This window comes from Thalia democratica, chromosome 4 (assembly GCF_965202585.1).
Source record: "Thalia democratica chromosome 4, ktThaDemo2.hap1.1, whole genome shotgun sequence".
NCBI classification, from domain to species: Eukaryota; Metazoa; Chordata; class Thaliacea; order Salpida; family Salpidae; genus Thalia; species Thalia democratica.
The window spans coordinates 1,565,302-1,587,063 of NC_139168.1; the positions used below are offsets into that span (position 1 = coordinate 1,565,302).

The 21,762-nt window shown below is 27.5% G+C and overlaps 2 protein-coding genes across 2 annotated transcripts; both read left to right on the plus strand.

Moving 5' to 3' along the window:
* The first annotated feature begins 11,721 nt into the window (after nt 1-11,721).
* Nucleotides 11,722-14,367, plus strand: LOC145834974 (kelch-like protein 6). Its single transcript, XM_082942504.1, has 3 exons — nt 11,722-11,929; nt 12,108-13,483; nt 14,281-14,367. Exons 1-3 carry the CDS (start codon nt 11,722-11,724, stop codon nt 14,365-14,367), a joined length of 1,671 nt encoding a protein of 556 aa, XP_082798630.1.
* A 5,338-nt stretch (nt 14,368-19,705) lies between these two features.
* Nucleotides 19,706-21,540, plus strand: LOC145834977 (kelch-like protein 7). The gene is made up of 2 exons (XM_082942507.1): nt 19,706-19,910; nt 20,087-21,540. Exons 1-2 carry the CDS (start codon nt 19,706-19,708, stop codon nt 21,538-21,540), a joined length of 1,659 nt encoding a protein of 552 aa, XP_082798633.1.
* Nucleotides 21,541-21,762: the final 222 nt, after the last annotated feature.

Below are 21,762 nucleotides of genomic sequence, written 5' to 3' on the forward strand. Positions count from 1 at the left end.
ATTCTCCCGTTGAATACGGTTGACAATGCTACCTTCCTGTAGTGTTTGGTGTCTTTCAGTTTACTGAAACTTTTAGTGCTTGGATCAAAAAGGACAAAGTTGGTTCCTGATAGGTCACGTTGATGACGGCTCCTGACGGTTCTTGACGCTTTACGTAGTTTTCCCCCTAAAATGTAAATCTTTCCCGCAAAACTGCATGTTGAAAACTTATTGCAGTTTATCAAAGAATCGGAAAACCTTAAATGCTCCCATGATCCAGTCAAAACTGAGTGAGACCAAACCGATACATTGTCAAGTAAATCTTCGTAACCCAAGAAGTATATGATCCCGTTCACGAACTCAACGGAGGACAAGTAGATATTTTCATCTATACGTGCGATCTCAGTAAAGGACGAGTAGTTCTTCTTATCGAGCTTGAACACGCTATAGGTACGGAACTCATTGCTGCAAAGTGCCACCTCGAAATTATCCTGAGCGCAATGTCTCACTCGACAGTCCACAGAGCTCGGGTCAAGACTCAGAATAGTTTTATCGCTGATAGCCTTAAGTATAACCCTCTTACTCTCAGCACATTTTGAAAATGATTCAGATTCTAACAATGTGTTTAAAGCAGCAGTTGAGAGCAAAGGTAGACGAATTGTTTTCACCAAACCTATTTTAAACTTGCTTCTTGATTTTGGATCGTGTTCAATCCAACTGTTCACAGCTTTTGCTACCTCAAGTTCCGAGGTGATATTCAAGCCTGAACTGGACAAGATCCTCACAAGGAGATCAAAGCTCAAACCGACCAGCATTTTATTCTCGGTCAAGTAGCAGAACCACCTTGTTATGAAGTCTAAAGTGCACTTTTGCATTTGTTTGTTTTGGGCAATGTTGGAAAACTGATGGTAGAAACAAACATTATCAATGTTCAGGTCGATCTTGAACGAGTCGAGAAAATTTTGCTTGGTATCGACGAAGTTAAAGAGTTTTGCCACTTTGTTAAGTTTGAAAAATTTTTCTTTGATTAGTTTCCTATTCCCTGAAAAACTTTAGTTAGTTTAAATTATAATTGTTTAATAAAATTCAAAAAAACTAGTTAGAGAAAACTAGTAAAAATGGCTAATAAAAGAATTTTTTTTTATACTTTTTAAATAAACATCAAAAAACTTAAGAGAAAGTAAAAAAATTCTTACTTGTGCGAAAACAATCAGAGAATTTTTTTAATTCACTTTCATCAAAACACAAAACTGAATTTCTTTTGAAACTTTTCATAACATTTTCGTCTTCGGAATTTTCGTTTTTATCGAAGTTCTTGAGAAACTTTTCACAAAATTCACGATTCGCAAAACTCGTAGTTTTCATTTTTTTAACACCAGGGGCGCTAGAGGCTTCAATGTTGCCAGTTGTGTTTTTAAAAGTTGACATTTTTTTTATTTATTTTAGGTTTCTGTTGATAATAAGTTAGTTTAAAGACATTTGTAAACTTTTATGTTGTAGCTTTAACAAATAACAAATATTGAAAATAGAAATTATATTTACTTGCTTGACGACTACTGATCTAAACAAGGAATAAAAATTTTTCCTGTTACTCATATCCTAAACCATCAAGCTAATAGAAATCTGTGCACACTGAACGCGTATAAAAATTATGTGCACCCAAAGATATATTTTAAGAGAGCCTCTAGTGGCAGGAATACGAAAACACTTATATTTAGTTTTAAAATACATTCTTACGATTAGAAACAATTGACTAAACTTATTTAATATGTAAACAAACTATTATCAACTGAAAATTGAGAGCCATATCAACTATATCAAATTAATATCAACTGAAAGTTCAAATACATAAACTGATATATTGATCCGATATACTGATCAAATACATCAACTATATTAACTGAAAGCATTATATCAATTGAAGCTGAAATTTATAACAACTTTATCTTGCAGTCCTCTTTCTTAATGCACTTTTATTTCTACAGTATAAAAATGGATTTCCTTTTACAATTTTTTATAAACACAACTCCACTCACCCTAATAGATACCTAGTACTCTCAAATGTTTCTTTAAGAACTAAACACATACCTAATACAAATTTAATAGCATTCCATATATATTTTCTTTTCAACATAGCGGTTTAACAAAAAAGAAATTATTAAAAAAATCAAGATAAGTTCAAAAAGTATGTAAATTGTTTATTTGAGTAAAATATTACTTAAAGCTTTAATTGTTCATACATGTACTAAATTTTTTACTCCATTAAGTTCAAAGTTGTAAAAGATTATCTTTCTGTTATACAATTAAAAACTGTTAATTAATTATTTCAAGAATAAAAATAAAATAAAATAAGTTTAATAACTTTCTTTTAAATGACTTTATTTTATGTTTATAACTGAATGTACACTGTTGCCACTTCTTTTGGTCAAAAACAAACTTTTTTGAGTGACTACAGCTGCCCTGAGCCCAACTCTTAAAATGAATAAAAGCTAAAAGTCTTTCTTTCAAGTATTTAGGTTATTAAAAAATTTGAAGAACTATCAAATTTTTGAAACACTTGAAACAAAAAATAATTTTGTTTATTTCAAAACAAACATTAGCTAAAACTCTAAAATATAATTTCATATTTCACAGGATATAGAAATTTTATTTGTTATTTTTTAAATTACTTATCATTATAATACAAAACAGAAAACTATTCTTAAGTCAATTTCAAGAACTTATGCGTAATATATATAGTTAACAATTATTATTTTGAGTTCTTATATTATAAAATTATAAAAGTAAAAATTTTAAATATTATAGTAATGAAGAATAATTCTTAGTTTATAGTTTAAGTTAAATTCAAAATAGTTTATGAATTTTTATAAGGAATATAAATAAAAGTTATGGCTTTCTTAAAACCAAAACAAATTAGTCTGAGTAACCAATAACAACTTTAGCAGGGTTGCCACTTGTCATATATAAAAAAACTTAAGAACTTAAAACTTCCCTGAGCCATCTTGAGTTTTTTAAATCTTTTGAATTTTTTTTTTAATATTTAATTTTAAAGTTAGATGAGCTTTTTAAAATCAGTTTTCAAACTAAATTGACTAAAAGTTATAAGAATATTAAAACTAAAACCAACAAATCGCATTCAAGATCTTGATTCTAGATAAACTTTTGACTAAAATTTTCTAACAATTTGAATTAATGGTGAGACTTATATTTAAAAAAAAATCTGGCTGAAGTTTTTTATTAAATTTCAAAATAGTCTAACTTAGCCAGAACTATAGCATTATTACAATATATCATCAAAAGTTCAAAAAATTATTCTAACTAGCTTTACTTATCTTGAGTGTATGACAACTAAGCATGAGTTACATCAAACTAGTCTGGGTAATCTTAAACTTATGAAAAAGAAAAAGGCAAAAAGTAAAAAAATTATATACCTTATTAATCCTTGATATCTCAAATTATCATTATTACAATAGGAAAAGTTAGATATAATATTGAAAAACACTTTTCAAAGAAAAATCTGAATCATTAAAGCATCATATATTTTGAAATATAAAAAAAAAGGCATCCTTAGTAAAATTGTATTTTTAAGGAAAGTTTTACTGGTATGAGTGTGTGGCAGCCCTAATTCATACTAAAACCTAAACTGGATATTAACTGATTATTAACAGAGTAACTACTTTTAAGAGTATAAATATTAATCTGAATAAAAAAACAGCAAATGTTTCAACAAATTAGATTGAGATTATCCTGACTTTTGGAAAAAAAAAAGAAAATAGTAAACATAAGTTCAAAAACTAAGAAATGTACAGTTAATTAAGAACATATGCCTTAAGATTTTCAAAAAAAACCAATTAAATAAGAAATTGTAGATAATTATTCATATTAGAAACTAGTGAATTCTCCTAGCTAAAACTTTATGTTAAAAAATACTTACTAACTAGAATGAGATTTACATAAAACTTCAAAAAAATCCAAGACAGCCTTAATCCTCACAAAACTTTTTTAAATTTCCAAGTATCCTTAGTGTGTGGCAACTCTGTATTAATCTAAGACTATAATTTTTATAACTTTTATAAGTACTATTTAAATTCTATTTCCATATAAATGTTAATAATATCTAAAAATTAATAATAAATAATAAGAAAATATATAAAAATTAATAACTTAAATTGTTTGAAATAAAAATTGTTACTTTAAATAATATGTTACTAATATGTATTTATAGAGAAGAATTTATGTACTTAAGAAGATTTTAAAACATTTATTTTTCTTTTATTTTAAATATTTTGTTCTTTATTGTAAGTATAACACTTATTATTAAGTTAAATTATTAAAGAAACTATTTTCAGTATTATGGAATAACAGTTACTTAGTATAAAAATTGTAAAATACTAGTTAATTTAGTTCAAATAAAGTAAAATTGATTATTAAGCATAATATTGTAATTTAAAATAGTTACTTAAAACAATAAAATATTAAGCTTTAAAATTTAATTCATTTAATTTCCTATCATGATTGTAGGTTGATGAAGGACAAAACTTTCTCCATACTCAACTATGGACAATAAATGTGAGCATCTACATTTTCTTTACTTGAAGATAATTAATTAAATGACAGTTGAGTTCTAGCGTCTAGCCTCAAGTAATCTTATGATTAACATAACCAATTTATGAAAAGCCAAAATTAAACACCAAGGCTGAATATAACTAAAATATTTAAGTTTGTTGCTTGTAATAAATAAATGTATAAATGTAAAAATTTAATTTTGGTTTTTATGTTTATCCTAAAATTTTCATGCAACCTACAAATTACATGCACCCCACAAAAAAATTCTGTGTACACTAGTGTGCACCATTGTACACTTTGACGACCACTGGTTTAGGCTATAGATATTTAAATTTCATTTTTTTATGAGTTTAATTTTTTAAAATAGAATTAAAATAACGTCTATAAATACACCTAGTTAGTTTCAACAGATTTGTATCATTCATACTAAAAGAGTATCAACTTAAGTTTATAAATTGAGAAAAAAAAATTTGACTTCAATAGTTTAAAATTATCTTATAGTATACAAAACTTAATTAAATAAGTTTTGAACTTTAATGTTGCTCAAAGATTGAAACAATATTAGACTTCTAAAATAAAAAAATTTAAACTTTTGTTTAAAAAATAGTACTTACTATTTCTAGTCTCACTCTCTCAAGTTTTAGAAACTATGTTAAGAGATTTCTATTAAAATGAATATTTTTGTAGAAAATGGTCTTTTTACTTAATTGTAAGACAGAGCGAGGAATGAACTTTTGAATAAGCTAAATATAACAAGTTTCTAACAGAACCTTTACAAGTTTTTTTTCAGCGGAAATTGTTAACTGTTTAATTTTATCACAAGGTTTATAAAGTAAGTTTATTAAGAACTATATTTTACAAATTTGTTACATAATCTCAGAAATTTTTTTTTGTCTATCAAAAATAAATTTGGTACATAATGTTAGAAAATGTTTGTTAGAAACCAATTAAAGCTATTTTATGGCAACTAGTGTTTCATATATTATGTTGAAGGTTCAGTACAAACCAATTAAACAATTTAAATCAGGGCTTCCTAAACTGGTCCAAAAAGTCCATTTGGATGCCATGAGCAGCAAAGGGTACCATAAGGGGTCATGAATTAATAGTTTGAAACTTACACTAAATATTCTGGAGTTGATAATGAAGAGCAAAAAAAAAACGTCCTAGGCGTATTTGATGGTAGTATTTTGAGAAATCTTGTAGAGGGGGCTACAGCGTTTTTACTTTCTTTTCTTTTAAAGGAAAAAATTTGGGAAACCTTGATTTGAAAAAACCGTTCTTACCAAGATTTCTAGACAAATATTAGGCTGGTAGAGAAGGATTGGACTTGAAGAAAAGTATAGAGTGAAAATGCTTCAATAAAATTAAAGGTATTTTTTTTCAGTTTTCTGTTTTAAAGATTGAGTCAGCTTTTTCAATAGATCTTAAAACATATTACAAACTTTTGTAGCAAGCATTGTAAAGTTGATTAAATTTTTATGTTTACCATTTTTATTACTTTTTTTTTTTATACGTTTTATTTGATTATTTAAACTACTTTTTCATGCTTGCTGCAACATCATTTAATGTTTTTTAATATCTATTGAAAATGTTGACCTAATCTTGAAAACAAAAAACTTTAAAAGATATATTTAGTTTTATTGAAGCATTGTCAGTTTATATTTTTCTTTACGTCCAATCCAAGTGGTCCCTTGGGGGACATGAGCAGCAAAGGGGCCACAGGAATGGCCAAGAGCAGTAAAGAGACCACAGGTGCCATTAGGTCATAATTTCAAACCTTACACTAGATATTCTGGATTTGATGACGAAGAGCACAAAAAATTTTTTAGGCGGTTTTAATGTTAGTTTTTAGAAAAATCTTGTTGTAGGGTGCTGTAGCTTTTTTTCTTTTTTTAAAGGGGAAAAAACTTTGGAAACCTTGATTTGAAAAAACTCTTCTTACCAAGTTTTATAGATGAATATTAAGCTGGTAGAGAAGGATTGGACGTAAAACAAAATATAAACTGACAATGCTTCAATAAAACTAAATATATCTTTTTAAGTTTTTTGTTTTCAAGATTGTGTCAACATTTTAAATAGATCTTAAAAAACATTAAATGATTTTGCAGCAAGCATGAAAAAGTAATTTAAATAATCAAATATTTAAATAAAACATATAATAAAACAAAAATTAAAGTATTTAAAACGGTAAACATAAACATTTAAACAACTTTACAATGCTTGCTACAAAAGCTTGTAATATCTTTTTAAGATCTGAAAAAGCTGACTCAATTTTAAAACAGAAAACTTAAAAAAATACTTTTAATTATATTAAAGCATTTTCACTTTATATTTTTCTTCAGGTCAGATTTTTCTCTACCAGGATACTATTTATCTAAAAATCTTGGTAAGAACGGTTTTTTCAAATCAAGGTTTCCCCAATTTTTTCCCTTTAAAAGAGAAAAAAGTAAAAAAGCTGTAGCCCCCTCGACAAGATTTCTCAAAAAACTACCATCAAATACGCCTAGGACCTTTTTTTTTGCTCTCCATTATCAACTCCAGAATATCTAGTGTAAGTTTCAAACTTTTAATTCGTGACCCCTTATGGTACCCTTTGCTGCTCATGGCATCAATATGGACCACTTGGACCAGTTTAGGAAGCCCTGATTTATATTGTTTAACTGTTTGTACTGAACCTTCAACATAATATATGCAACACTAGTTGCCATAAAATAGCTTTAATTGGTTACTAGCAAACATTTTCTAACATTATTATGTACTAATTTTATTTTTGAAAGACAAAAAAAAAATTCTGAGACTTTGTAACAAATTTGTAATATATAGTTTTAAATAAATTTACTTTATAAACCTTGTGATAAAATAAAACAGTTAACAATTTCCGTTATAAAAAGAACCTGTTAAGGTTCTGTTAGGAACTTGTTATATTTAGCTTATTAAAAAGTTTATTCCTTACTCTGTCTTACAATTAAGTAAAAAGACCATTTTCTACAAGAATATTCATTTTAATAGAAATATCTTAACATAGTTTTTAAAACTTGAGAGAGTGAGACAAAAGTTCTAGAAATAGTAAGTACTATTTTTTAAACAAAAGTTTTAATTTTTTTATCTTAAAAGTTTAATATTGTTTCATTGTTTGAGCAACATTAAAATTCAAAATTTATCTAATTATGATTTGTATACTATTAGATAATTTTAAACTATTGAAGTCAAATTTATTTTTCTCAATTTATAAACTTAAGTTAATACTCTTTTACTATGAATGATACAAATCTGTTGAAACTAACTAGGTGTATTTTTAGACGTAATTTTAATTCTTTTCAAAAAATTTAAGCTCTAAAAAAAATGAAATTTAAATATCTATAGCCTAAACCAGTAGTCGTCAAAGTGTACAATGGTGCACACTAGTGTACACAAAATTTTTTTGTGGGGTGCAGGAAATTTGTAGGTTGCATAAAATTTTTAGGATAAACATAAAAAACAAAGTTAAAGTTTTTATTTTTACATTTATTTATTTATTTCAAGCAACAAACTTAAATATTTTAGTTATATTCAGCCTTGATGTTTAATTTGGCTTTTCATAAATTGGCTATGTTAATCATAAGATTACTTGAGGCTAAAACTTAACTGTCATTTAAGTAATTATCTTCAAGTAAAGAAAATGTAGATGCTCACATTTATTATCCATAGTTGAGTATGGAGAAAGTTTTGTCCTTCATTAACCTACAATCATGATAAGAAATTAAATGAATTAAATTTTAAAGCTTAATATTTTATTGTTTTAAGTAACTATTTTAAATTACAATATTATGCTTAATAAATCAAATTTACTTTATTTAAACAAAATTAACTAGTATTTTACAATTTTTATACTTAGTAACTGTTATTTCGTAATACTGAAAATAGTTTCTTTAATAATTTAACTTAATATTAAGTGTTATACTTACAATAAAGAACAAAATATTTAAAATAAAATAAAAATAAATGTTTTAAAATCTTTTTAAGTACATAAATTCTTCTCTATAAATACATATTAGTAACATATTATTTAAAGTAACAAATTTTATTTCAAACAAATTAAGTTATTTATATTTATATATTTTCTTAGTATTTATTATTAATTTATTAGTACATTTATATGGAAATAAAATTTAAATAGTACTTATAAAAGTTATAAAAACTATAGTCTTAGATTAATACAGAGTTGCCACACACTAATGATACTTTAAAATTTTAAAAGATTTTGTAAGGGTTAAGGCTGTCTTGGATTTTTCAGAAGTTTTATGTAAATCTCATGCTAGTTAGGTAAGTTTTTTTAAAAATAAAGAATTAGATAGAGAAATTTAAAAGCTTTTAATATAATTAATTATCTATAATTATTTGTTTAGTCAGTTCTTTTGAAAATCTTAAGGCATTTGTTCCTTATTAACTTTACATTTCTCAGTTATTGAACTTATGTTTACTGTTTTTCTTTTTTTTTCCAAAAGTCAGGATAGTCTCAATCTAATTTAAAGAAACATTTGCTATTTTTTTTATTCAGATAAATATTTATACTTATAAAAGTAGTAACTCTGTTAATTTTCAGTTAATATCCAGTTTAGGTTTTAGTTTGAATCAGGGATGCCACACACTCATACCAGTAAAACTTTCCTTAAAAATACAGTTTCACTAAGGATGTCTTTTTTTATCTACAAAACTTTAGCTAGTTCCTCCGGATGCTTTTATGATTCAGATTTTTCTTTGAAAAGTGTTTTTCAATATTAAATCTAACTCTTCATATTGTAATAATGATAATTTGAGATATCAAGGATTAATTAGGTATATAATTTTTTTACTTTTTGCCTTTATCTTTTTCATAAGTTTAAGATTAACTTATGATGTAACTCATACTTAGTTGCCATACATTCAAGATAAGTAAGGCCAGTTAGAATATTTTTTTGAACTTTTGATGATAAATTGTAATGATGCTATAGTTCTAGCTAACTTAGACTATTTTTAAATTAAAAAATAAACTTAGGCCAGTTTGATTTTCTTTTATAGAAAACTTAGCATTATTCCAAATTTTTAGGAAATTTCATTCAAGTTCTTATTTAGAAACAAAATGTTAAATGCGATTCGTTTGTTTAAGGTTTAGATTATTATATTTTTTAGCCAATTTAGTTCGATAACTGATTTTTAAAACCCTATCTAAATTTTTAAAAATAAATATTTAAAAATTTTCAAAATATTTCAAAAACTCACGATGACTCAGGACAGTTTTAAGTTCTTAAGTTTTCTTTTATATGACAAGTTGCAACCCTGCTAAAACTGTTATTGGTTACTCAGACTGACTTTGTTTTGATTTTAAGAAAGGCACAACTTTTATTTATACTCCTTATAAAAAATCATAAACTATTTTGAATTTAACTTAAGTTATCAACTAGGAATTATTATTTATTACTATAATGCTTCAATTTCATTACTTTTATCAGAAAGTTTATAATATAAGAACTCACAATAATAATTGTTAACTGTTTATTTTTTGAAAAATTCTGGAAATTGACTTAAAAATGCTTTTTGCTTTAGTACTATAATGATATGTAATTTAGAAATTACCAAGTAAAACTTCAATTAAAATATGAAATAATTTTTAAGTGTTTTAGTTAAAGTTTGTTCAAACAATGAAAAATATTGTTTTTGTTCAAAGTGTTTCCAAATTTTTATAGTTCTTCAAATTTTTTAATAACCTAAACACTTAAATATAAAATGTTAGCTTTTATTCATTTTAAGTATTTAAGTGAATTTTTAATTTGTAATTTGAATAATGTAAGTTAGTTGAAGTATTTTGAGATTCAAATTGAACCTTAGACTGTTAAGAATTTTTTAGTAATCAGATTTAGTTTAGAATTTATGTTTTCTAAATGTTAATGCTAGTTTTTTGAATTTAAATCCTTTTGAGCCTTAATAATAATATTTTCAGGCATATTAGAATTATTTTTGTTTTTTTATAAATAGCTCAGGATAGTTAAAGAATTTCTGAAAATCTCAGTACTTTTTTCAAATATTTTAACGATATAAGGTTGACTAAGGTTAAATTTTCGTTTATATATAACTAGTTATATTAAAAAGATAGATTTTTATTGATTTTGATTTTAGGTTTAGGTTTGAAGGGACTCAGGGCAGTTGTAGTCACTCAAAAGAGTTTGTTTTTGACCCAAAGAAGTGGCAACAGTGTACATTCAGTTATAAACTTAAAATAAAGTCATTTAAAACAAACTTATAACAATTATTTTTTTTATTTTTATGCCTGAAATAACTTAAATTACAATTTTTAGTTTTTTAACACGAAGAAGTGACAATCTTTAACAATCTTGATCATAATGGAGTACAAATTTTAGTACATGAAATAAACAATAACAGCTTTAAGTAATATTTTACTCAGAGCAATAGTATACATACTTTTTGAAGTTAACTGAACTTTGTTTGTTCTTTCTTTTTTGTTCTACATCTATGTTAAATACAGAAAATATTAATAAAATAATGTTAAAGTTATTTTATGTATGTGTTTCGTTCTTGATAAAACATTTGAGAGTACTGAGTATTTACTATGATAAACGGAGGTGTCTTTATTTAATTGTGTAAACAGAAATCCATATTAACACTGTAGAAATGAAAGTGCATTAAGACTGCATGATAAAGTTGTTAAAAAATTCAGCTCCAGTTGATATAAGACTTTCAGTTGATATAGTTGATGTATTTGATCAGTATATCGGATCAATATATCAGTTGATGTATTTGATCTTTTAGTTGATAATAGTTCGATATAGTTGATATGTCTTTTAGCTTTCAGGTAATATTAGTTTGATTCCATATTTAAATAGTTTTAATTATTGTTTCTAATCGTAAGAACGTATTTTAAAATTAAATAAAAGTATTTTAGTATTTCTGCCACCAGAGGCTCTCTTAAAGTAGATCTTTGGGTGCACATAATTTATATTTGCAGTTCAGTGTGCACAGATTTCGATTAGCTATGTGTAATTAGATTAATTTCTATTTAATGTTTAGATCAGTGGTCGCCAAGCTTATCAATAAAAGTTCTACTTTCAATATTTGTTTAGATATTAAACTCACAATATAAAAGTTTTACAAATGATTTAAAACTAACATATAATCGACAGCAAGCTAAATAAATATATAAAAATGTCAACCTTTGAAACCACAACTGGCAACATTGGATGCTCTAGCGCACCTGGTGTTGGAGAAATAAGACCCACGAACTCTGAGAACCGTGAACTTTGTGAAGAGTTTCTCAGGAACTTCGATGAAAACGAAAATTCCGAAGACGAAAATGTTGTGAAAACTTTCAAAAGAAATGCATCTTTGTGTTTTGATGAAAGTGCATTGAAAAGTTTCTCTAATTTTTTTCGTACAGGTAAAGTGTTTATTTCTACTTTCTGTTAAATATATGACGATTTTTACGTAGAAATAAAAAACACACTTAGAATAGTTAGCATATTTATCTATTTTTATTATCTTCTGTTTTTTTTATTAAACGAATAAAATTTGAATTGAATAAACTTTTGTAGGTAATGCGAAGTTATCCAAAGAAAATTTCATTAAACTTTTTAATTACGCAAAACTACTTAATTTCGCCAATGCAAAGCAACATTTGCTCGACTCGTTCAAGATTGACCTGAATATTGACAACGTTTGTTTCTACCATCAGTTTTCCAACAGTGCCTACAACAAACAAATTCAAAAGTGCACTTTCGACTTCATAACAAGGTGGTTCTGCTATTTGGCCGAGAACAAAATGCTGGATGATTTGAGCTTTGATGTCTTTGTGAGGATCTTGTCCAGTTCAGACTTGAATATCACCTCGGAACTTGAGGTAGCAAAAGCTGTGAACAGTTGGATAGAACACGATCAAAAATCAAGAAGCAAGCTTACAATAGACTTGGTGAAAACAATTCGTCTACCTCTGCTCTCAACTGCTGCCTTAAACACATTGTTAGAATCTGAAACATTTTTAAAATGTGCTGAGAGTAAGGGGGTTATACTCAAAGCTATCAGCAATAAAGCTGTGCAGAATCTTGACCCGAGCTCTGTGGACTGTCGAGTGAGACATTGTGCTCAGGATAATTTTGAGGTGGCACTTTGCAGCAATAAGTTCCGTACCTATCGCGTGTACAAATTGGAAAATGAGGTCCGCTCGTTCATCACTGAGATTGCGCGCATGAATGAAGATTTCCGTGCGGTCTCCGTTGAGTTCTTGAACGGGATCATATACTTCTTGGGTTACGAAGATTTACTTGATAGTTTGTGGGTGCGGTCTTACTCAGTTTTGACTGGATCCTGGAAGCATGTAAGGTTACCCGATGATTCTTTGATAAACTTCAATGATTTTTTAACTTGCACTTTGGCGGGAAAGATTTACATTTTAGAGGAAAAGTTCCCTAAAGCATCAAGAATCGTCAAAAACCGGCTTCAACGTGACCTATCAGGAACCAACTTTGTCCTTTTTGATCCCAGCACTAAAACTTTCAGGAAGCTGGAAGACACCAAACACTCCAGAAAAGGAGCCGCGTCAACCGTATTCAACGGGAGAATTGTCACCTCAGGAGGATTTGATCGTCCGACATCTGTTGAAGCGTACGATCACTGCGCAGGTGAGTGGTCACGTGACATGCCCGACATGATGGTGGGAAAAAGAAGTCACGCATCGGTGAGCATCGGGAGCAAAATGTACGTGATCGGTGGAACGGAAAGTTGCGAGGTTTTTGATCTCTTCAGCGGGAAGTTCGCTCTTCTTCAAGCTCCGTGGGCTAAAAGGACATTTTATGTCCCTAAGTGTGTGGTGAATGGCAGCAAGATAATAGTGGTTTCTAGAAACTTTAAATTTTTTCAACTTGTTTTCAATTTCGTTGTTTTCGATTCAGAGGGATTAAAATGGGAGAAAGATGTTAGTTTCAGGCAAAACGAGCTGGATAGTCATTGTTATCACTGTGTCAAATATCCGAAACTCAATATTTTTCCGGAAACTTTTTAATGTGATTTTTATTTGATGTATTGTAGTGCTAAATAAAGTATTACTGAAAATTTCAACTTGGTTTTATTTCTTGTAAATAAGTTTGTGAAGCTTAACTGAAAAAATTATGCAAAAGGTATCATTGAAAAAAAAAACTTACTAAAAATATGTATTTTGTTTATATTGAAAATAATTATATATAAAATATCTTCTAATTTTATATTTTACAAACATTTTTTTTTCTTTATATGTTTATAGAAAATATCTAAAAAAGAACTGATCAAACTAGATACTTTAAAAATAGACTTTCACTGAAAAAATGTTAAAACAATAAAAAACTAATTTTTTAAGTTAGATACCAACTAAAGTAAACATTATCTTTACTTAAGAAAACTATACCGACAGACTTATTAGTTCACAAATTAAAAAAAATGTTTCACGCGATAAGTATTTTCTATAGTAGCTTTAAATGGAAAGGTTTTTAAACAATGTAAGTGTCTAATGTCCCGAACAAGACGTTAAGAGGTATCCGTGGTGTGCGTCTTGATAACATTAACTAAAAGGTTTTATTGTACACTAGGTCATTGGAACGAATACTTTTGAGTGGTTTTTTCATCGTTTCATAAGATATTAATTTCATTGCAACTTTCATTTTACAACCATTAAAAGTAATATCAAAATTTCATTGGTTTATGTTTCTTTTTCTAAATAACATAAGGTACGATTTGAAGGGAACCGCTCATTTCCAACAAGCGATCATTTCCCACCTGGTCAAAAACGAGAACCGCTTACCGACCAAGGGTAAGGGTTTGGAGTAATGGTAATAAATAAACAAATTATAAATAAATAGCTAATAAAAAATAGAGGAACAGATAAAAAAATAAGAAAATATTGTGGGGGAATTGATCAGTTGGAAATTTTCGATATACCGATTTCAATTACATAATTTAATGTAACTGACATATACGAAGTGCAGATTGAATTTATAAATTGTATTTTTGAGTGTACAAATAAACTAGCATTCACAAACTTTATGTAACTAAGTAAAGAGTACCAAATCAGATATGCCATTATAAATTTTAAATTAGTTTCAATATCAAATATAAATTTTAAACTTTTTTGTGCTAAGTGTAAAAATATCACAAGAAAAAAATAAAGTTAATGTTCTTTTAAGTTTATTAGATGAAAAGTTAGCAAAATAGCACAACAAAATATATTTACACATGTTAACTTTCTGCTTAATAAGCGTTTTTAGTAGGTAATCTACCTTTTTTTCAAAACTCGTAAAAATTGTTTTTCAAAACACGCCCCTGATGTCAAATGAAATACCTAATAATATTAAAGACAGGGAAACCTTTGATCTAATATAGGGTTTCTCTTTTTTTGAAAGGCGCCTAAAATAAACCGAAAAGCTATGGCACCCTTTAACATAAACTCTCATAATACTAATGCTGTATAAGACCACTTACACTCGAAAATATCCAGTGTAAGTTTCAAATTATGGTCCCTTTGCATCTTATGGACCCTAAATTCCTAATACAGTCCACTTTCGGAGACTCAGATCAGAGACTAACTTTACTGAAAGAACAATTAATGTATCAGTAAGTTGTATATATTTTATTATTTTAAATATAATTTTAACATGACTTAAAATAAAAGGGTCGGCTGCAGTTGTAAGGTTTTTGAATTTCATTTATTCACAACATTATACAAATTAGGTAAAGTGATATAATACGGCAGAATATAAAAAACATCTACATCCAAACCAAATATATAAAAATAATCTTTAAAAAAAATTATATACTTATATAAAAATAAGAATATTAGCCAATCAGAAGCGATCTTAGAACTGCAGCCGCTAAAGCAAGCGTTTACTTATGATAGCTTGCTTATAGAGTTGGTTTCTTTACTTGCAATAAAAAATGTTATTTATCAAAGTTATATGTTTCACTAGTCGGCTGGCTGTATTTAAATTATTGGCAAAACTTTTTGTTTGAATTTTTGTAGAAAATTGGTTCTTAGAGGTAAAATATAAAATTATATTTTTGACTTAAGAGCGTAAATTTAAAGTAGTTATTGATTTACAGTAGATAGGTTTGGAATAGTTTCAAAATTTATCTTCATGTTAATACTAGTAGATGAACTTAGTAATTATATCTAAAATTTTTTTTAGTAGATAACAAGTTTTTACAATGTAATCCTAAAGCTCAACTTTATTAAAAGAACAGGTGGTGTTTTAAATTTTTTTGTTTTTAAAGTTAATTAGCACAATTATTAATGATAGGTGTTAATACTTATAGGTATTGTTATAAAAACTTAAAATGTATTATGATCAGTAGTTCCTTAAAAATAACTTATTTTACCTATAGGTAATAAGAATCATGTGAAACTCAAGTTTTACCTAAACTTTAATTTTATATTCAAAACAAATAAGTTATACAGCTGTGAAAGGTTTTACTTTTACCTTAAAGCTTTACCATATCTCGATAAAGTGACGTTTTCCCCTGTGTTTAATTTGGCTTTTTATAAAATGACCATTTTGGTCATAAGAATATTCGAGTCTAAAACTCAATTGTCATATTTAAGTTCATAATGTTGCTAAGAAAACATTTTCAAGTATTGAAAATATGTGGATGCTACATTTATTGTCTATGGTTGAGTATGGAGGAAGTTTTGTTTGTCATCAAACTACAATAATGGTAGGGAATTAAAAGGATTTAACTAAAGGGCTAATTTTTTTCTTGTTTTTAGTAACTTTTCTCAAATTATTATATTTTAATTATTAAATCAAGTTTACTAATTTTAAATAAATTAACTAATATTTTATACTTTTTACACTAGATAACTATTCTTACATTATAATATAAATAGTTTCTTTAATAATTTTACTTAATATTAAGTACTATACTTAAAGCAATGTTTAACAAATTATTCTCAATAAAGTATATAAACTCTTATCTACAAATACATCTTGATAATAGCTGATTTTTTTTGTAACAAACATTAATTTTGATTGAGTCAAATTATTAATGACTATTTATTTTTAATTTTTTTTTTTGTGTTTATATAGAATTTGAATAGTACGTATGAAATTTATACAAAATATAGGTTCAGATTAATACAGAGTTGCCACAAACTAAGGCTTCTTTTTACTTTTTAAAGCTTTTGTGAAAAATTAAGACTGCCTTATGTTTTTCTGAATTTCTTTTTAGAAATATCAGGCTAGTTAGGTCACTTTTCTAAAATAAATTTAATCTAGAGAAATTTACTAGTTTCAGATTTTGAAAACTTATTTTTAAAGTTATTTATAACTTTCTATCTGTTCAGTTCTTTTAATTTTAATGAAAATCTTTAGAAATTTATTCTTGATTAACTGTACATTTCTCAGTTATTGAAGATATGTTAACTATTTTCTTTTTATCCAAAAGTCAGTATAGTCTCATTCTAATTTAATGAAATATTTGCTTTTTTTTTTACTTAGATTAATATTTATACTTTTAAAAGTAGTAACTCTGTTAATAATCAGTTAATATCCAGTTTTAGGTTTTAGTATGAATCAGGGATGCCATACACTCATACCAGAAAAACTTTCCTTAAAAATACAATTTGACTAAAAATGTCTTTTTTTTTATTTTTCAAAACTTAAAATATTTTTGATATTTTTATTAAATCTCTGGATACTTTTATGACTGAGATTTTTCTTTGAAAAGTGTTTTTAAATATTATATCTAACTTTTCCTATTGTAATAATGATAATTTGAGATATAAAGGCTTAATTAGGTTTATAATTTTTTACTTTTTGCCTTTCTCTTTTTCATAAACTTAAGATTACCCAGGCTAGTTTGATGTAACTCATGCTTGGTTGCCATACACTCAAGATAAGTAAAGCTAGTTAGAATAATTTTCTGAATTTTTGATGATAAATTGTAATGATGCTATAGTTCTGGCTAATTTAGACTAGTTTGAAATAAAGAAAAAACTCAGGCCAGTTTGATTTTTTATTATAGAAAACTCACCATTATTTTAAATTTTTAGGAAATTTCATTCAAGTTTTTATCCTAGAAACAAAATGTTTAATGCGTTTCGTTTGTTGAAGGTTCAATATTCTTATATTTTTTAGCCAATTTAGTTTGAAAACTGATTTTTAAAACCCTATCTAAATTTTGAAAAATAAATATTTAAAAATCTTCAAAACATTTGAAAAACTCACGATGACTCAGGACAGTTTTAAGTTCTTAAGTTTTTATTTATATGACAAGTTGCAACCCTGCTAAAACTGTTATTGGTTACTCAGACTGACTTTGTTTTGGTTTTAAGAAAGGCACAACTTTAATTTATAAAATTTCATAAACTATTTTAATTTAACTTAAACTATTCTTTATTCTTAAATTATTCTTTATTACTATAATGTTTTAACTTTATTACTTTTATTAGAAAGTTTATAATATAAGAACTCACTATAATAATTGTTAACTGTTTATTTTTAGCAAAAGTTCTTAAAATTGACTTAAAATAGTTTTATGTTTTGTACTAAAATGATATGTAATTTAGAAAATACCAAGTAAAACTTCAATTAAAATATGAAATTATTTTTTGGTGTTTTAGTTAAAGTTTGTTCTAAAATAATGAAATTTTTTTTTTTGTTTCAAGTGTTTCCAAATTTTTATAGTTCTTCAAATGTTTTAATAACCTAAAAACTTGAATAAAAAACTGATAGCTTTTATTCATTTTAAGTATTCAAGTGAGTTTTTATTCTGTTATTTGAATAATGTAAGTTAGTTGAGGTATTTTGAGATTCAAATCAAACCTTAGACTGTTAAGGATTTTTTTAGTAATAAGATTAAGTTTAGTTTTTTTTTCTAAATTTTAATGCTAGTTTTTTTTAAATTTAAAACCTTTTGAGCCTTAATAATAATATTTTCAGGCATATTAGAAATGTTTTTGTTTATTTATAAAGAGCTCAGGATAGTTTGAGAGTTTCTGAAAATCTCAGAGTTTTTTCAAATATTTAAATGATATAAGGTTGATTAAAGTTAAATTTTCGTTTATATATAACTAGTTTTGTTAAAAAGCTGGATTTTTAATGATTTTAATTTTTTGTTTAGGTTTGAAGGGACTCAGGGCAGTTGTAGTCACTCGAAAGAGTTTATTTTTGACCCAAAGAAGTGGCAACAATGTACATTCAGTTATAAACTTAAAATAAAGTCATTTAAAACAAACTTATAACAATTATTTTATTTTATTTTTATGCCTGGAGTAACTTAATTTACAATTTTTAGTTTTTTAACACGAAGAAGTGACAGTCTTTAACAATCTTGAACTTATTGGTGTACAAAACTTAGTACATGAAATGAACAATAAAAGCTTCAAGTAATATTTTACTCAGAGCAACAATATACAACATTTTTGAAGTTAACTGAACTTTGTTTGTTTTTTCTTTTTTGTTCAACATCTATGTTAAATACAGAAAATGTTAATAAAGTAATGTTAAAGTTATTTTATGTATGTGTTTAGTTCTTGATGAAACATTTGAGTTTACTGGGTATTTACTAGTATAAACGGAGGTGTCCTTATTCAATTGTGTAAACGAAAATCCATATTAACTCTGTAGAAATGAAAAGACATTAAGACTGCATGATAAAATTGTTATAAATTTCAGCTTAAAATGGTATAAGGCTTTCAGTTGATATAGTTGATGTATTTGATCAGTATATCGGATCAATATATCGGTTGATGTATTTGATTTTTCATTTGATAATAGTTTGTTATAGTTGATATGGCTCTCAGCTTTCAGTTGATGTAGTTTGATTACATGTTAAATTAAGTTAAGTTAACTGTTTCTGATATTAAGAATGTATTTCAAAATCAATTAAAAGTGTTTACGTATTCCTGCCACTAGAGGCTCTCTTAAATTAGATCTTTTGATGCACATAATTTTTATTTGCAGTTCAGTGTGCACAGGTTTCGAAAAGCTTGACGGTTTAGGCTATGAGTAATTAGACTATTTTTTTTTATTGTTTAGATCAGTGGTCGTCTTGCTTATCAACATAATTTTTACCTTCAATGTTTGTTTAGATATTAAACTTGCAATAAATAAGTTTTATAAATGACTTCAAACTAACTTATTATCAACAGTGAGCTAAAATATAAATATAAATGTCGACTTTTAAAAACACAACTGGCAACATTGAAGTCTCTAGCGCACCTGGTGTTGAAAAAATAAAAACCACGAACTCTGAGAACCGTGAACTTTGTGAAGAGTTTCTCAGGAAATTCGATGAAAACAAAAACTCCGAAGACGAAGTTGTAAAAAGTTTCAAAAGAAATGCAGTTTTGGGTTTTGATGAAAGTGCATTGAAAAGTTTTTCTGATTTTTTTCGTACAGGTAAAAAGTTTTTTTACTCTCTGTTAAGTTCTGTGATGGTTTTTTTGTAGAATAAAATTTATATTTTTGATAGTTATCATCTCTATCGAGTTTCAATAACTTCCGTTTTTTTTATTAAACTAATTATATTAGAAATAGTTAAACTTTTGTAGGCAATGCGAAGTTATCAAAAGAAAATTTCTTCAAACTTTACAAAGTCGCAAAACTACTCAATTTTACCAATGCAAAGCAACATTTGCTCGACTCATTCAAGATCGACCTGAACATAGATAATGTTTGTTTCTACCATCAGTTTTCCAACATTGCCCAAAACAAACAAATTCAAAAGTGCACTTTCGACTTCATAACAAGGTGGTTCTGCTATTTGGCCGAGAACAAAATGCTGGACGGTTTGAGCTTTGATCTCCTTCTTAGGATCTTGTCCAGTTCAGGCTTGAATATCACCTCGGAACTTGAGGTAGCAAAAGCTGTGAGTAGCTGGATTGAACACGATCCAGAATCAAGAAGCAAGCTTACAATAGATTTGGTGAAAACAATTCGTCTACCTCTGCTATCAAGTGCTGCTCTGAATACATTGTTAGATGCTGAAATATTTTCTAAATGTGCTGAGAGTAATGGAGCTATAGTAAAAGCTATCAGCGATAAAACTATTCTGAGTCTTGACCCGAGCTCTGTCGACTGTCGAGTGAGACATTGCGCTCAGGATAATTTCGAGGTGGCTCTTTGTGGCAATAAGTACGTAACCTATCACGTGCTTAGGCTTAAAAATAAGAGCAGCTCGTCTGTCACTGAGATCGTGCGTATAAATGAAGATATACGCGTGGTCTTAGTTGAGTTCGTGAATGGGATCATATACTTCTTGAGTTACGAGGGTTTTTTTGACAATGTGTATGTGCGGTCTTATTCAGTTTTGACTGGAGCCTGGGAGCAAGTGAAGTTTCCTTATTGTTTGGTGAACTGCGGTAACTTTTTAACCTGCAACTTGGCGGGAAAAATTTACATTTTAGGGGTAAAGGTGCTACGTAACGCGTCAAGAACCGTCAGAGACCGTCAGCAATGTAACGTATCAGGAACCAATTTTGTCGTTTTTGATCTCATCACTAAAAGTTTTGAGGAGCTAGAAGACACCAAACACTCCAGGATGGGAGCCGCGTCATCCGTATTCAACGGGAGAATTGTCACCTCAGGAGGATTCGATCATCCGACATCCGTTGAAGCGTACGATCACTGTGCGGATGAGTGGTCACATGACATGCCCGACATGATGGAGGGAAAAAGCGGTCACGCTTCGGTGAGCATCGGTAGCAAAATGTACGTGATCAGTGGAGCGGAAAGTTGCGAAGTTTTTGATCTCTTCAGCGGGAAGTTTGCTCTTCTTCAAGCTGCGCCCGTTCGGGAAAACTTTACTAACCTTCAGTGTTTGACGACGGGCGGTAAGATACTAGTGTTCGATGGCAACCGGTTTAGATGCATTTTTTTCGATCCGGAGAAATCAGAATGGGAAGAAGAAGTTCGTTTCAGGCAGTATGAGCTAAACGGAATAAAAAACTATCACTGCGTTAAATATCCGAAACTCAATATTTTTCCGGAGACTTTTATAATGTGATTTTCGTTGTTTTGTAGTGATTGACAAAATATTACTGAAATGCCAGCTTTGTTGTATTTCTTGTAATTAAGTTTGATAAAAAATAAATTAAAAAAAATATTCTTAATTATTTTAGTGGTTTATTGTTAACAACACTGTACAATTTATGTTCACTCTGCTTAATGTGCAGATTAATATTTTTGTTAAGATGTTATTAAATCCTAAATAAACTCTACAATATAA